The sequence below is a fragment of the Carassius auratus genome, chromosome 31 (assembly GCF_003368295.1).
Source record: "Carassius auratus strain Wakin chromosome 31, ASM336829v1, whole genome shotgun sequence".
Lineage (NCBI taxonomy): Eukaryota > Metazoa > Chordata > Actinopteri > Cypriniformes > Cyprinidae > Carassius > Carassius auratus.
This window is the reverse complement of record NC_039273.1, coordinates 10675606-10693462: the sequence shown is the minus strand read 5'-3', so window position 1 is coordinate 10693462 and position 17857 is coordinate 10675606. Positions and strand designations below refer to the sequence as shown.

The 17857-nt window shown below is 37.2% G+C and overlaps 1 protein-coding gene across 3 annotated transcripts in view; it reads right to left on the bottom strand.

The window, feature by feature from the left end:
- The window catches only part of LOC113050524 (zinc finger CCCH domain-containing protein 3-like), a 65975-nt gene that overhangs the window by 4345 nt on the left and 43773 nt on the right, over positions 1-17857 (bottom strand). For all 3 annotated transcript variants that reach the window (XR_003276777.1, XM_026213545.1, XM_026213546.1), the window contains exons 5-9: positions 12249-12394; positions 10883-10955; positions 10616-10774; positions 10433-10502; positions 7070-7201 (exon numbers count right to left, since the gene is read on the bottom strand). Coding sequence is in view for 2 of the 3 variants with exons in the window: in XM_026213545.1 (XP_026069330.1) it covers positions 7070-7201; positions 10433-10502; positions 10616-10774; positions 10883-10955; positions 12249-12394 (580 nt within the window). In the remaining variant the exon portion in view is untranslated. The remainder of the gene's footprint in view (positions 1-7069; positions 7202-10432; positions 10503-10615; positions 10775-10882; positions 10956-12248; positions 12395-17857) is intronic.

Below are 17857 nucleotides of genomic sequence, written 5' to 3'. Positions count from 1 at the left end.
ACAAGCATTGTGAAGTGCGATAATCTAATCACACTGCATCTGTAATCTTTAAGGGGTCATATGATGCTTTTTTTTTTTAAGATCATTACTTTGTTATTTGGTGTAACAGAATATGTTGACTTGCTTTGATGTTCAAAAAACACGTTTTTCATGTACTGTACATTATTGTAGGTTCCCTATGCCCGCCTCTCTCAAACGTATCGTTTTCTACAAAGTCCCTCCTTTAGACAAGCGCAGTCTGCTCTGATTGGCCAGCTGACCCAGTGCATTGTGATTGGCCGATCACCGCAAGCACTTAAAAACAACAGCACTTAAATTGCCTCTGCTATGTTGGGCCTCAATATCATGGCCAATATGGCACATTGCATCTGCCCAGGCTGTTTTTCAGTTGAATTTACCTACTATCACACTGGCATCTCTGGGGCATTTATAATTCAGCAACATTGACTGCCTCCACCGAGTCTACTCTCGGCTGCCAACAGACTATTTGATGCACATTGACAACTTAGATGGCCAGAGCTGGTTAAATTCACCATTTCAGACTTTCTGGTTATCTGCTATGCTACACCCTGAAATTAGGTGCAAAATTTTTAATCCGTCTTTTAAGAGGAAAACGTTTTTGGCTATTAGTTATCAAGCTGCCACAGTGGCCTCTTTACAGTGACTATTTCACCCAGTTTGCAAGGTTCATGACATCTTTTTCAGATCTTTTTCAACAAATCTTTTTCAAGAGCTAGAGCTCAAGTAAATAATATTTGGATTTCCATATTGCTGTCTTTATATTCTTTTGTTGAGTCTTATTATTTGAAAGTGCTGACATTTTGTTCCACAGCAGTTTATTATTGTGGTAGCACTGACAGATTTACCTGCCTCTTTTATCCCCTTTTGAAGTGGGAGGAGTTCTTGGCCAGTACAATCCAAAGTTTATGAGATCAACTCATAACTTTCATTTTATGGACAAAAACAATTCAAAAGATGATGCCAGCAATTTCAATTTTGGGAGAAATATTTATAAACTAAAATAGGATTAAATAATGTATACACACTTCTAATAACATTTTGTATACATTATATGCTTTTGCTTACATTATATGCATTTTTTTTCTTTAGCTTTATAAATTAAAATTTTATTAAATTGATTTACTTACAGTGCATTCAGGCTATACATTTTTATCTATCATGTGTTCCTGGGGAATTGAACCCCCAATCTTGCGCTTGATATATATTTCACTGAAAGTTTTCATTATACTTTTCATTATTGCTAATGATCAAGAATATAGTCTGTACACTTCTACCAACATTTTATTATTTAGGATAAGCAAGCAAACAGCCCTAATCCCATTCCTTACATTCCCACCAACATTCAATTTCTACAAATTAGTGGAAGCTCCAATATGAAAAGTATGGGTGATATAAATCTTATAAACTTATAAATTGATTGGCTATTTGGAATCATATCTAATTAGACGAAAATCCCACTGATGGGAGGTGGACGCAGTACTGCGAAGGCTCATTAACTTTGATGTTCACAATTATGATCTGGGCAAAGAAAACACCAAAGAGTCCTCCCCAACTACGCTCTCTCATACATTTTAATTTACATAAAAGCAGCAAAACAGAGGGAAAAGAGAACAGTGTGAGAGGGAAAAAAATAGAAGTGGATGGAACATCTCTATATCAGTGCAAGTTAACAATTTTCCACTTGATTTAAGAAAGGCTGGGAAGTCTCTGGGGCCTATTAGAAGAGCTTTCTACTGGCCACAAAGCAGAAAGAGTCAGCACATTTTACATTACTGAGACAGAAAGCAAGGAAGAGAGAGAGACAGCGAGAATGTATGGTGGTGTGAGCTATGATAAAGAGTTAGGAAATGAAAGTAGTGACAAAGTGATAGAGAGATGAGAAGAAGAGATGGAGAATCAAGAGAAGAGTGATCAGGATGAGGTGTGAATGGATGTGCCCAGCAAACAAAAGAAGAAAAAAGGACAGAAAAACATGGGAGATGACAGTCAGAAAGAGTGAGCCAGAGAAAAAGAACAGAGAAGGGAGAAATGAAGTCGATGAGAGTGTGCTTTAACCCTTGCTCTGCTGGCGTATCCATTGCTGGCCTCTCTCCTGTACTGCTGTCATCAGCACTTTTTCACGTCCATAATTATGGTGTGCTATCCATCATATCTAAGACAGTGCTTTTGGGACGGTGCAAAATTACAGACCTAAGCACTTCAGCTAATAGAATAAATATTAAGATCTCTCTTCTTATATATTCTCATTCTCACCCCAAATATTTAAATGAGCCCTGACAGCGAGAGAATGCATTTGTTACGATGAAGGGAAAGCAAAGAAGAACAAATGGATGGGGAAAAAAACAGAGTGAGAGACAGACAGAGACAGAGAGAGAAGATGGGAGAAGCAGAAAACGCTGCGGAGAAACAATTCATTAGAATGAGACAAATCCTAGGAGGAAGAAACTGATGGGGCGACGATGAAATTTTTTGTGTATCCTTAAACAATGAAGGGAGGCACATTGTCGGTTTAAAATAATAAATCACTTTTGTTTTGGCATACATTAATTTTTATCTCAAAAGCTTCCGGTTTTAAAATCTATAGCAAAATGGTAGTACAGAGGCACTCATTAGTTATTTATTTGTAGACATTTGCAGTTGTCTTGGACTTGTCTTGGAAACTGTTTGATAACAGCAGAAAAACAGAGATAATAATAATAATAGTGTACAGAGATAATTATTCGGTTGGTCGTGTGATCTCAATATGGACACTTCCACGAGGCGACCCACACCATGAGACATTAAAGTGCTTTTATTAGGCTATTGATATGACAAGTCCTCTGCTGCCAATGCATATGAATTGTTTTTGTATTTAACAACTTGTTTGGTGTCAATTTTGTTTCTAATATCAATGAACTGAACCTTACTGTAAAGTGTTACTAACTTTTTTAAATAAAGAAAAATAACTGAATGCACTGTTAATAGAAAATTCGCTGAAAATGTACTCACCCTAGCATATTGTGAAGTGCAAAGTTGTTTGTAATACAAAAAGGTAAATAAAAATTGTTGATTAATTGAATATTTTTTTTTCCAGCTGTTTAAACTCTCATTCTGACAGTACGTATTAAATACAGAGGATGCTTTGGTGAGCAAGTGATGTAGTGCTAAATTTCTCCAAATCTGTTCTTAAGCAACAAAATCATCTACATATTGGATGGCCTGAGGGCGAGCAAATTCAAACTTTTTGGGTGAAGTATTCCGTTAAGCTAACATTTCTTAAATATAACAAAGAACAAGACTAGCACAGTTGATACACTCTCATGATACAAAAAACAAGAATATAATAATAAGTACTACAATGTGACAGTGGCTACACCTGTGTCAGGCAAGCAAAGGTTTATATGCTTCTGTATGGCTTAATGAGACTGAGGGACAGGTGTGATGGGGGACAACAGAAGCATGTGTGCGTACACGTGTGGGGGGCAAAGCTGGGGTGAGGACATAGGTCACCGATGGGTTGGATCCTGCTAGATTAAGGGTGCTTGGTAAACACATTTGTTAAATGTGGGTCATGTTGTCCTCTCTTGTTACTGCCCTCAATATGTCACTCACTCACTCACAAACATGGAGGAAACCAAATGCAAATGTCATGCACCATGATGAAGGTTCAGAATAACGTTAGGAACACGGTCAACTTTTTGGAGCTCTATTTAAATCTCTTTCAATAAAATCATCACCAATAAATGACGTTCATTCATTAAGACATATAAAACTGTCATCAACTGCAAAGCACTTTAATCCAACAAATGTTATGAATGTCAAACTACATGTACACTAAAATAATGAAGACCTTACAGCATCTATGTGGATGCAAGTAAAAGTGAGATAAATTTAGTTGACAGCGATGACCTGAAAGTTGAACCACAAGTGTTATTTGCCAAATGCTATTCGCAGTTGTTCTCTCTCCATAACAGCACCATTTACCACAAAATTCTTTGAATACATGCGGGTACTTTTTCAATGTTTTTTTGTTGTTGTTGTTGTTTAACTTCCCCTCTATAATAAATTATACAATAAAGTGTTATTGATGAGGAAAATATATTCTTTAAACATTTCTCTCAATTCATTTACATAGTTCAACTCATTTTCATTTTTATAGCAAATAATATTGTGTCCTGTATAGCTGGCATTACATCACACTAAGTATTTCAAGGTTTTCAAAAATTAAAAAATACAAAACGGAAAGTAGGTGCTTCTCAAATTAGAAGTAATTCAACTCAAATTGTGAAACTTGTGTATTAAATAAATTCAGTGCACACAGACTGATGTATTTTAAGTCTTTGGTTCTTTTAATTGTGTTGATTTTGGCTCACATTTAACAAAATCCACCAATCTCAACAAATTAGAATACTTTATATTAACAATAAAAAGAATAATAATAAAAAAAAAAACATTTTTAGTTCATTGTTGGCCTTCTAGAAAGTATGTTCATTTACTGTACATGTACTCAATACTTGGTAGAGGCTTCTTTTGCTTTAATTACTGCCTCAATTCGGCATGGCATGGTGATCAGTTTGTGGCACAGCTGAGGTGGTATGGAAGCCCAGGTTCTTTGACAGTGGCCTTCAGCTCATCTGCATTTTTTGGTCTCATTTCTCATTTCCCTCTTGACAATAGCCCATAGATTCTCTATGGGGTTCAGGTCTTGTGAGTTTGCTGGCCAGTCAAGCACACCAACATCATGGTCATTTAACCAACTTTTGGTGCTTTTGGCAGTGTGGGCAGGTGACTTTGGTTTTCAAAAAACAAAATGGACCAACACCAGCAGATGACATTGCACCCCCAAATCATCACAGACTGTGGTAACTTAACACTGGACTTCCAGCAACTTGGACTATGAGCTTCTCCACCCTTCCTCCAGACTCTAGGACCTTGCTTTCCAAATGAAATACAAAACTTGCTCTCATCTGAAAAAAGGACTTTGGACCAATGGCAGCAGTCCAGTTCTTCTTCTCTTTAGCCGAGGTAAGATGCCTCTGAGGTTGTCTGCGGTACATGAGTGACTTAACAAGAGGAATACTACAACTGTAGCCAAATTTCTTGACATGTCTGTGTGTGGTGGCTCTTGATGATTTGACCCCAGCCTCAGTGCGTTCTTTGTGAAGTACTCTAAAAATCTTAAATCCAGTTTGCTTGACAATCCTCATAAGGCTGGGGTTCTCTCAGTTGGTTTTGCATATTTTTCTTCCTCACTTTTTCGTTCCACTCAACTTACTGTTAACATGCTTGGATACAGCACTCTGTCAACAGTCAGCTTATTGGCAATACATTTTTGTGACTTAAACTCATTGTGAAGGGTGTCAATGATTGTCAGAGACCATTCTGAAGGCTCAGGAAACCTTTGCAGGTGTTTTGAGTTGATTAGCTGATTGGCATGTCATCATATTCTAATTTGTTGAGATAGTAAATTGGTGGGTTTTTGTTAAATGTTGGCCAAAATCATCACAATTAAAAGAACAAAGACTTAGACTACTTCAGTCTGTGTGCACTGGATTTAAAACACAAGTTTCACAATTTGAGTTGAATTACTTAATCCGTTAAGTAATTAACTTAATCGAGTCGATTATTGCATATACGCATTATGAGTCATTTTTGCCTGATAACCCTGAAAATAACTTAAATTACACTTTCAGTTTTGATCGTACAGATAAGAGCAATACATCAATCGAATCTGTAAAGGGTCTACTTTTTTGCATAGGTGTGCTTGTCTGCAGCCTTTGTCTGTGCTAATCTTCATTAAGACATGTGTAATTAAAATGAACTGTAACTCAGGAAATACTCAGCGAAGAGACATGAGAGAGATATCTATAGAAAGCTTGATATGTCTACTTTTAAACTAAACACGTACTGCCGAAAACAAATATTCTGTGATAAAGTAATCCATTTGAAAACAACGCGATGTCCGTTTTTCACGTCTCCCTTCATTATCTTCTAATGCGACCATGCCCCAGCGCTGAACGCTCTATTCAGATTCTAATGCTTCAAACTGAAGCGTGCGGCTTGAATACGCCCCACAACAGAAGACAACACAGCGAGACTGTTCTTCAAGTTTTTTTATTTTACTGTTAGCTTTGCGATGAGAGGAATAAGACATAATTCACCCCAAAAAGATGTGATGTGGTTGAGAATTTGAGATTTGGATTTCCTCAGAAAAAAAAGAATCAAGCACTTTATTCAGCAGAGATCATAAACATGAGTAAGTCTCTTTTTATTTATTTATACACTTCCACTAGTTTTTACATAACGTGTTAACATTTTACTAATTAGACTTTTTCCAAACTATAATTCCTGACTAAATGTATAAACAAGTAAAACATTATGAAGTTTCAATAACAATACTCACTACTATACCATTCAAAAGCTTGATGTAAATAATATAAATGTAACAAATAAATGTAACTAACAAATGTAACAAACAATGCTGTTCTTTCAATTTATGACCCCCCCCCCCCCCCCCCCCCCCCCAAAAAAAAAAAAAACCTGAAAAATATTTTCAGCTCTTTTCAAAATTAATAATAATAATAGCTTTTTTTGTTGTTGTTGAAAATCAGATTAAAATAATTTCTGAAGGATTGTGTCACTGGAGTATTGATGCAAAAAATTCTGTTTGAAAGTCAGCTTTGATTGTTCCTAATAAACTGTTTAACTGCACTCGCAAGTGGATATTAAATTATGTTGTGGGATAATTAAATATATTCTAAATAAACTACAAACATAAAATTACATACATTTATATTGTCCTCACATTCTTTTTTGTAACTCCTCCCTCTCAGTGACACAGCTGACTGAAAAGCTCATTATGCAGCTCATTATGCGGGTCTTTGTCTTCTCAGGTGTAAATCAAAATGATATTCATGATAGTTGACGCCTACTCACATATGACTTTTACCAACAAAAAGTGTCTAAGAAAATGTTATTATTATATTATTATTATATCAAAAAGTATTCAAACTGCCCCTAAGTGAATTTTCAATCATGTGTTTGCATAAAAATAATTGAAATGTCTTACCTTATCTCCCTGTGGGCAGTAGCCTCGGACAAAGTCTTTGCACACATCGGCTTTGCGAGACACATAGACATGACTGTAAGGACAGCTACTGTTATTACAGATCCCCTTCAGAAAGTACGAGCACACAGGCATCTACAAAGACAGAAAGAAACGACGATTTTAAGAGCTAGAAACCAAACTTTAAAGCTTGAGTAACCACAAACATTAAACCAATCTCCAGCACTGAACAGAATGATTGTTAATGAATATGGTTAGTTTGAGAAATCAAATTGTAACGATATGATCTCCATACTCATCGGGAAGAAGGAGGCGGGAACCGGCGGACAATCAAAATCAAACTTTAATATTCAAAATAAATACAAAACAGCGCACCAGCCCCTCGCGGACGACTGGTGCGCGCAAAATAAAAAGCAAACATAAAATAATGTCCCAGGCCTGGTCCTCTCTCGTCCTTCACTATAGTCACTCCAGTTTTATATCCTTCCATCTCCTACGTGGGACTCGATACCGGCGGTGGGGCGCAGGTGCAGCTCATCTTCAATCACTATACCTGGCCTCACTCCTCGTTCCCACGCCTCTCGGCCCCGCCCCACTCGCCACACAAATAATTTATGAAAGGATAAAAGCAGTAACAATACAGTTTAGCCTTTAAATTCACCTTCTAACAGATGTGTGTCAATATAAATTAAGTGTTGGGAAAAAGTAAGTGAGTTACAGATATGGCACCTGTATTATATCACGCACATATCTATCTATTGAAGTCTCTGTCAAAACACGCATTTATCACACATTGTCTAATCAGTAATTATGTGCATGTGTCAATGGCACAGATTTGCACCTACTCCTTGTGAATATAATCTGAATGTATGAATAATCTGAATGGGACTCGGTGCTCTCTGGGTTTAATATATAATGTGAGATTCGCACACACAAGTGAGAGGGGAGCCGCTGCCCTCTTAAGTGGAATCTAATTTCCATGGGGGTCATATCATTTCTGCTTAATTAACTGCAACAGAAATATTGACCCAAGTGGGGCGTCGTACCACCTGCATGATGTGTTTATGTGCAGGGGAGGGGAATGGATGCTTAGTAACCACTCGGGTAAAGGGGTTTGGGGGTTGGGTTGGGGGTCTTGTTCCTCAGTTATTTGGAAGGGGAGCTGGATCGTTTTCAATTGCAGTCGTGATCTCAAGCCATGCTTCATGGCATAAACATGGATGACACAGGGTGCGGGGTTAGATTGAGCCCCAATGCTTCTGGAGGAATAGGAGAAGGGGGCTTTTGGGGTTTGGACTAGCAGGTGGGGATGCACTGCAATGAGGTGGCTCTACTCCTTTAAAACAAACAGACAGCTGGTTTCTTGGTGGACTAGAGGGGTAAAGGGTGACGACTGTCACAGGTGCAGTGATTCGGTGTGTTTGTATGTGGGGGGCAGGGGTGTTTGGGGGTGGTATTGGATGAGTAGGGCCTTGGACAGAATAAAAGCAAAAGTCTGAACAAGTGTTAGTACATGAAGAGAGGGAGAGAGAGAGTGGAGCAGAGAGAAAGTATGTGTGTTTTACAGTAAATGAATGCTCTCAGAGGGGCTTGGTGTTTCCCCGGCCTTTAAGGCCCTGATATACTCGCAGTCAATTTATTTTTCATTCTTCGCTTAGGGTTTAAAAAAAAAAAAAACGTTTTACACTTTATATAATAGATTCCTTAAAAGCAATCAGCTTTAACATATTACACATGAAAAACAGAGTCAGTGTCATTTTCAATTAGAATTTTAACTTTCATTTCTACTGGGAAGCAGCTCTCCAGTGTGTTGATGATTTTACTCGTGATGTCTGACCTTAACAGACGCAATAGAGGAAATTAAGTTTTCTGTGTCAAAGGTGGCGGAACAATAGCAATAACAAAGGTCGCAATAGTAGTTGGAAGGTGTCGGAAGTAACTTCGTTCATTCTGGCAAGCTGATTTGAACTCCTAAAACAAACTTATTTTAGCCTCATATTGTTTGAGATGTCACACCAGTTAATTCAATTTTGCTATATAATGAGCTTTACAGTTTACGAAGTTTAAAACAAAACAAAACTCCCTTTTTTTTTTTTTTGACCAGTAAATGTTCATTACTTTTCCTGGACATTTCCAGTCAACTGTAATTACTGGATACTTGATCTGCTAGTGTTGATCTGCAGCTGAATCATTTAGAATACTTTGTGAATTAAAGGGTATTAAAGGGTAGGTCTAATGCGATTTCATGCATCCTGACTTATTTACAGGTTAATAGTGAATATTTCTGATATCTCATGCTAAACACGGCCAACCCTGCACAGGACTTACTCAAGAAGGTTTTGTCATTTTGTTTTTAGACCACAAAACCAACAATGTCACCAAAGAAGTGTGTTTTTAATTGTGAGGGAAAGATAACCTTGTTCAGCTTCCCAAAGAACCCTGCGTTAAGAGAACAATGGATGCAGTTTGTTTCTTCGGTGTGGCAACATAGTGCATCGAACAGATGACCGTTACACAAAAGTTTTGCACATTCAAGACTCTTTAGCCCCTCCCATGGCACAGGAGCTTGACTGGTTAACAAGGTGAGGAAGCAAACTCTGAGACCAAAGAATCTTGACCATGAAAAATATGACCATACCCTTGTGTGTGCCTGTCTGAGATGGGTAGGTAAGAAATGAGATCGTAATGTTCACTTCAGGAGAATCTAGACTAGTATATAATGGGTCACATGTTGCTTCAATACTGATCCCATTTCCACCTGTGTCCATGACGGCAATGCCTAAGCAAAGATCTCAAAGAATTTAACGCAGGAATCTAGTCAGATTGCCTCACAGATATTGAGACTGTAACACACCATCATAACCTGAGAGAGAAAGCTAAGAACCTGACATCGTATCTTTAATTATCACCCCACAGGCCAGCAAGCCCTGAGAGTAACCTGATACTACCACATTTGGCCAGTCATGACTTATGTTAAGAATCTTATGGATTTATGCATACATCCAACTGTCAATACTGCCCTACAAAGATAAAATACAGTAGCTGCACATTTTATGTTTGAGTTACGGATGAAATTGGGTCACTTAGTTTAAGATCTGCTCATCTCAGATAAATCTGGTTTAAATATGAAGAAAACAATTATAAAAACTTACACCATCTGAACAAAACTCAGTCAAAACTTTGAAGAAGCATTTTGATTATCTAAACATGCACTAGATTGTTAACTTTGACTTTTTGTTTAGCATTGTACATTAAAGTGTTCAGTTTTTTGAACGCATTTTTTACAAACAGCTCTTTAGAATGCTTAAATGAATTTTTTTTATGCTTTTGATAGAAGATCCTTTAAAATGTATCCTAAAAATGTACCTTCTCTTTGGCTACTTTATGCGAGAAAGGACAAGTCCCATCTGTCTGCTTGCAGGTGCCTCGGAGAAACCTTGCAAAAAAAATATGTTTCATTTGTTTAAAAGATTAAAGTTTAATTTGAAGCTGGCTGTCAAAGAGTTAGACATATTGTATAATGGGAGAGTGTGCACAGATACTCAGTACCTGGTGCAGACGGCCACTTTGTCAGGGTCATGGATGTAGGGGCAAGTGTCGCCATGATTACACTTGCCGAATCGGTTATAGTACATGCAGTACTGCTTGGCCTTCTGTTTCTTCTGTCGGGCCTGCCGTATTATAGCTAAACTCTTCTGTACAGCACGACTGACATACATAAAAAAAAACAAAAACAAAAAAACCCAGTAAACAAATTGGCAGTCCTATGTTTTCTATTGTTATGCTTTGAAATTAACCACCTATTACGATACTAACCTGGCTATGTAACGTGTGGCTGATGTTCTTCCCTGATTACCAGTCGAAGAAACATATGGATTGTACCACTGTCCTGTAGTATAGAAAAAATAAAAATTATAGACGATGACTCAATACACATCAAAAGATCAAGGATCATACACCATTTTATGGAGGTGTATGACTTTGTTCTGTAAAACACAAAAGTAGGTTTAGCAGTGCATAACAAAGTATACTCTGTAGTCTGTTTGCCACACAAAACTCATATTTCATATAAGTCTGATGGGCTATTTTCATGATGGTTTTGTATTATTTTTTTAGTGCTTTTATGGCATTTTTTTGGCACTTGACAGTCCCTGGTCACTTAATGCTTTCAATGTATGAATGAAAAGAGCAGAATTAACATTCTGCAAAACATCACTTTTGGTTTGAAATTCTTTGGTTTTGTGTTTGGCAATATAAAGCCATTATAAAGCAATGTATTATGTCTTTGTAAATGTAATGTAGATATTATAGCTTGAAGTGAGCTGTAGGTCAGTGCTTGTTTGTTCGTCTTGCCTCATCCAAGCTAGTGCACAAGCATATTTATTTATAACAAGCCAGACTAATAGCATGTAATTAAAGGTCAACACATTCATTGGTAGTGACGGAGGCCAGCAAGTACAACTAAGACAAGATACCATATGCTGTTTATTTCTACGTCAGGGCCTGTCAACCATAGCCAAATGGCAATCTGAGAAACAAGTAGATATAAACACTGTACTTTATGCAGCACTGAGTGATACAGCAATGAGGGCAGAGCACAAGGAATTTAGGATCCGAGTGCATGTGAGAAATGGCTCGCTGGCTATGTGGGATGCAATTGTGAAGTCCATGTGAAAATGTCCATGTGGTATTAACTGTACCAGACTTGTGTGTGGTGAGACTACAGTTTGTTGGGGAGATCATAAATAGATGAAATGTGTGTTTGTGTGGAACTCCTGTCACAGAGCAGGGGCTGATCTTTAATTCCACTTCTGACTAGGGCTTTAGGGTTTAATCTAGGCCATTCACCATCTCTCTCATTCTCTCTGTGTCTCTCTCTCTCTCAACCTGTAGCCAGTGACAGATGACAGCTTTATTATTTCAGAAGGCGACTTCTAGCCCCCTTCCACTCTCTTGCTGGACGGGTTGATAATCTGGAATGTGTACTTATAGACAATAGATAATATATACTGGCTCTTGAAAGCATACAAAAACACAATTGTAATAACTCTGGGGCACTTGTTCATGTGTGCAAAAAAAGTGGGCAACACACACTTCAAATGTCATTTTTGTGTTTAAAATATTAGCAAACTAGTCAGAGAGTGTATATTGAAACAGGTAACGATCTCTGCAAAATGGTTACCTGGTCTACTGTTAGTTTTGCAGGTGGTTTGAGTGCGAGAGAGCTTATTGGCCGAGACGCTGTATAGCGCTCCGCCTATCCATCTCATGCTTCGTCCGCTCCACTGCCTTTCTGAAGCTGTCCTTAGTCGATTCTGCAGAAGGATTCTGAATAAAAAAAAAAAAAAAAAAAAAATTGCAAATGGACATAGACAAATTACAGTAACATTTAAACAATAATTTTAATCCACATTTTAAATCAATTAATTATAATATATATATATATATATATATATATATATATATATATATATATATATATATATATATATATATATATATATATATTAGTGCTGTCAAAATTAGCGCGTTAACGCATTCGATTAATTTGAAATATTTAACGCGTTAAAAAAAAATAACGCAATTAACGCGGTTGCAGTTTTTTTTATTTCCAGTTGTGGCCTATGTGTGTTCAACGTGCAAAGAAATATGGATAAGACCAAGGAAGGACTTTTAGACGGAAAGTTTCAGTATAAAACTCTGCCGGATTACTCTTCAGTCTGCCACAAGAAACATTACTGTTCATTCAGTCTGCCACAAGAAACAGCAACATTAAAATCATGAACTCAAATATCATTGTTTAAAAAAAAACAAAAAAACAATGACTGTAACAGTGCGTGAATCAGACCTTTCTGTAACGCTAACGTTAATAAGCTTAAGCGAAAATAACGAAATAATTGTGTAGCGGAGTATTTTTTGTACACAGTGCCGCGAACTGTCAATCACTCCTGTGCGCGTGCATCACTGTCCTCGCAGCTGCAGCAACTTGCGCTCTCTCTCTTCATCAAGCTTTAAAACAAAAAGATCATATTGTCTTTGTGCATAGGCTATAGATTAATTAGATAAATGAATATCTAAATTTGTGCCTTTCCGTCTACGGTATTTTTTTAGAACTTCGAAAAAAGATGCTGCAGCCAATGAACAGCCAGCGGGGGCTGCAGGACGACTCAACCTCCGCAGACAGTTTGTAATGTTTATCAGACAATAAATACTCAAGATTTTGCTTTAGTATAACTCACAACGAGTTTCACACACCTTCTCCGGCCACGTTGAGTTGTTGACACTTAACAGTGGGAACAGCGACACATGCGCTATTCACTTGTATAACTTAAGGGTGAATGGGTAATGTAGTTTCTGCTCTGGGTGGGATGAATTAGGAAGCTTGCATTGTGAAGGGCGCTCTGAAAATCGGCAGTGCAGGTAAAAGATTAAAACCTCTATTAAAACAGATGTCCAAATGAGCGTACCGGTACGCTACAAGCACGTTCTGGGCGCACGGAGAGGTGGCGGTACGCTCAAGAGCTATATTTGGAAGTGGCGGTACTGAGTACCGGTGCGTACCGGCCCACTTAAAGCACTGGCAATGACTATACTTTGGAATTTTTTTGCAGTCCACTTAGAATTCAACATGGAAATCATTTTTGTTTTTTATTGGCATTGATTGTTTTGAAATTCAAATGATACTTACATGCCTGTGTTTTTATTTCTGTAATAAATATGGCTTTCAAGCCAACAGTTAATTTGGAGGATATTGATGGTTTATTGCAGGTATGTTGTTTACATGAGAAAATCTGTGTTACAAGTTAAACAAAAATTCCAATAAACAATCATATTTTGAATTTAAATAGTTTCTTTGTCTTGAGTTTACATTAATTATTTACATTTTACATTTACATATCCAAAAAGTTTCAGTCTTTTAATTGCGATTAATTTTAAAAAAATGTGCGATTAATTAGTTAATTTTTTTTAATCGATTGACAGCACTAATATATATATACATTAGGGGTGTAACGATACGCGTATTCGTATTGAACCGTTCGGTACGACGCTTTCGGTTCGGTACGCGGTACGCATTATGTATACCGAACGGTTCGTTGGAGTAATTAATTATATTTGAAAAAAAAAAAAAAAAGAGAGAGATAGAAATATAATGATATGCGTTCAACAAGGTAGCCCAATAACCCAAACAACGTAACAGGCAACGCCCCTGACACTCCCGAAGAAGAAAAAAACACCATCTTATATGTTTATGTTAGGCTACTCAGCAGGCGCTCGCTCACTCAGTACGCGCTGAAGGCTCGTTGCAAAATAGCCAATGCGTTTAACAGAATAGAAATTAGAAGATCCTCCAATAACCAACAGGTCTGGTGTTTGGGTGCACTTTGGATTCCCTTTAAGCTATAATGGTGATGGCAAGAGAGCGCTCGGGCAGAAGCGCTCGGGCTCGCTCATGAGGCGTCTGTCTTTGCTAAGCAACAATGACGTGCTCTCTCCATGAGACGCGGAAATTTCAGCAAAGGATAAATGGATTTGCAGCTCTAAAAATCGCTTGCAGTAGCTCTGCTACTAAATTTATTTCAAAATTGCAATCCATATACAACTATGATCAGCTGTTCCTTCATCTTGGCTGAGCTCTCAACCTTGTTACGGGAAAGGATGAAGCTGATTGGTTGGTTCTTGTCACATGACCCGCGGTGCGCTTGCGGCATTCTGAAAAGTTGAGATGTTTTTACATTTTGCTGTATCTAAAACGTATCGAACCGAACCGAACCGTGACATCAGTGTATCGTATCGAACCGAACCGTGAATTTTGTGAACCGTTACACCCCTAATATACATATATATATATATATATATATATATATATATATATATATATATATATATATATATTAGGGGTGTAATATATATATATATATATATATATATATATATATATATATATATATATATATATATATATTAGGGGTGTAACGGTTCACAAAATTCACGGTTCGGTTCGATACGATACACTGATGTCACGGTTCGGTTCGGTTCGGTTCGATACGTTTTAGATACAGCAAAATGTAAAAACATCTCAACTTTTCAGAATGCCGCAAGCGCACCGCGGGTCATGTGACAAGAACCAACCAATCAGCTTCATCCTTTCCCGTAACAACGTTGAGAGCTCAGCCAAGATGAAGGATCAGCTGATCATAGTTGTATATGGATTGCAATTTTGAAATAAATTTAGTAGCAGAGCTACTGCAAGCGATTTTTAGAGCTGCAAATCCATTTATCCTTCGCTGAAATTTCCGCGTCTCATGGAGAGAGCACGTCATTGTTGCTTAGCAAAGACAGACGCCTCATGAGCGTTTCTGCCCGAGCGCTTTGGAAAGGAAACCACTCTCTTGCCATCACCATTATAGCTTAAAGGGAATCCAAAGTGCACCCAAACACCAGACCTGTTGGTTATTGGAGGATCTTCTCATTTCTAGTCTGTTAAACGCATTGGCTATTTTGCAACGAGCCTTCAGCGCGTACTGAGTGAGCGAGCGCCTGCTGAGTAGCCTAACATAAACATATAAGATGGTGTTTTTTTCTTCTTCGGGAGTGTCAGGGGCGTTGCCTGTTACGTTGTTTGGGTTATTGGGCTACCTTGTTGAACGCATATCATTATATTTCTCTCTCTCTCTCTTTTTTTTTTTTTTTTTCAAATATAATTAAATACTCCAACGAACCGTTCGGTATACATAATGCGTACCGCGTACCGAACCGAAAGCGTCGTACCGAACGGTTCAATACGAATACGCGTATCGTTACACCCCTAATATATATATATATATATATATATATATATATATATATATATATATATGCAATGCTGTTTGATAACCGCCAGCAGAAGAACAGCGAATGGCGAGAGTTCTGAGTTGCGCAGTTGAAAACAAAGCCCACTACTAGACAGTGACCGTGTGTTGATTCTCGTGTTGTCACGGTACCAAAGTGTCAGTATTCGGTACAGATACCAGTGAAAATCCATGGTTCTTGCTACTTAAGCAAAACACAAAAATATGCTTAAAAAAAAAAAAAAAAAAAAAAAATTTATCACTAAAAATAAAACCAGTGCCATTCATAAGTAATATAATTAAGAAAAACAATAAACAAGTTTCACCCAAATTTAATTTGTTAATTAATCAATTTGCTATTAAAATTAAAACATGGACGAAATATTGTTACAATATATATTACAATTATATTAATATATTATTATTATTGTTATTACCTACACTACCATTCAAAAGCTTATTGTGTGAAATATTATTAAAGATTTTTAATATCTGTATTCTGTTTATATATATGTATATATATATAAAACTTTTGAAAGGCAGTGTATAAAGTAACTATAACTTTTCAAATAAACTTTATTCCAAAACATCAAGGAAAATGTGACTTCTTAAGATCTGCCTTCTTTAAGAATCTTTGTTTAAATATATCATGTCACATCACATTTCGGAATGAGGGCAGCAAGGCAGTTATTCTTTTTTCCCTCTTATTGTCCCTTCTTCAACACCCCTTTCTAATCTCATCCTCACCTTCTTAAACATTCCCACACTCTCTCTCTCTCCTGGCTACTGTGTCACAGCACTCTGGTAAATTGTTCCTTTAATGGAGGGGACGGGCATGTGGAAATGGAGAGAATTGAAAAGAGGAGGAAATCATTGAGATAATTGCCAGGGCATGAGGCCAGAGCAGAGAGACTGCCCCCCAAACATACTCCTTGATGCTTCCTCTCCCTCTTAAGCACACACGCACATGTGTAAAGGACACATCTCTCCTTCTTAGTTATTAGGAAATATATGTGCAAAATGAACAGAAATACATTTAAATGCTTCAAACCTATTAATGATAATTACTTCTAAAAATAACTGCAAGTGTGTTTTCTTGTGTAATAATTAAATAAGACCTATTCACTGCTACACATTGACAACACTTCCGTCAATGCTACATGCTTATTATCATACTAAGTATTATAGATCCAATACCATATAGTCTATCCCACCTTTCAAAGGATATATTTAAGACTGACTGTGGGGGCAGTTCTGTGTGAAGGTGTGTATGAGAGTAGCTACTCTGTATTAGGAGACATGAACTTTAGTGCAAACGTTTCGAGAGCCAAACAGCAAATCACCTCCAACATCAATCTACACCAAATACAAGAGCTTCAACTACACAACCTATTGCCTCAGGCCAATATGTCCAACCCCAGCCCACACATAGAGCACAGCATCAACATTGAGCCTGAGCACTCCTACACACACAGAAAGTATCACTAGCTTCTAGACAAACCCACACTGATAACCAAAAGACCCCATGAACCGCCATGTAGTAGTACTCTTAATAGAAATAAGATATAAATAATCTTCTAATACTGCTAATTCATTTTTTAAAAACAAATTCCTAAATAAGCACGCATATACAAACAAACAAAAAAATAAATGAATCTTTTATTTTTGGTTACAACAACGTCTACTTTCACTTCTGTTTTGCACTTCCACAGAAGAGAGGTTTGTGTTATCTTGTGATGCAGCAATATGGCTTGGGAACATCCTTCAATGTATATACGTCAATGGGGTTTTATTGTCCATTTTAGAAATTAGAATAATAATAGCAAACCTTTTCTCAGTGAGCTTCCAAAGCTTTCATATTTTAAAGGGATAATTCACCTAGATATAAAAATTCTGTCATCAATTATTCATCCTTGTGTTTCTCTAAAACCCATAAGACTTTCGTGGATCTTTGAAACACAGA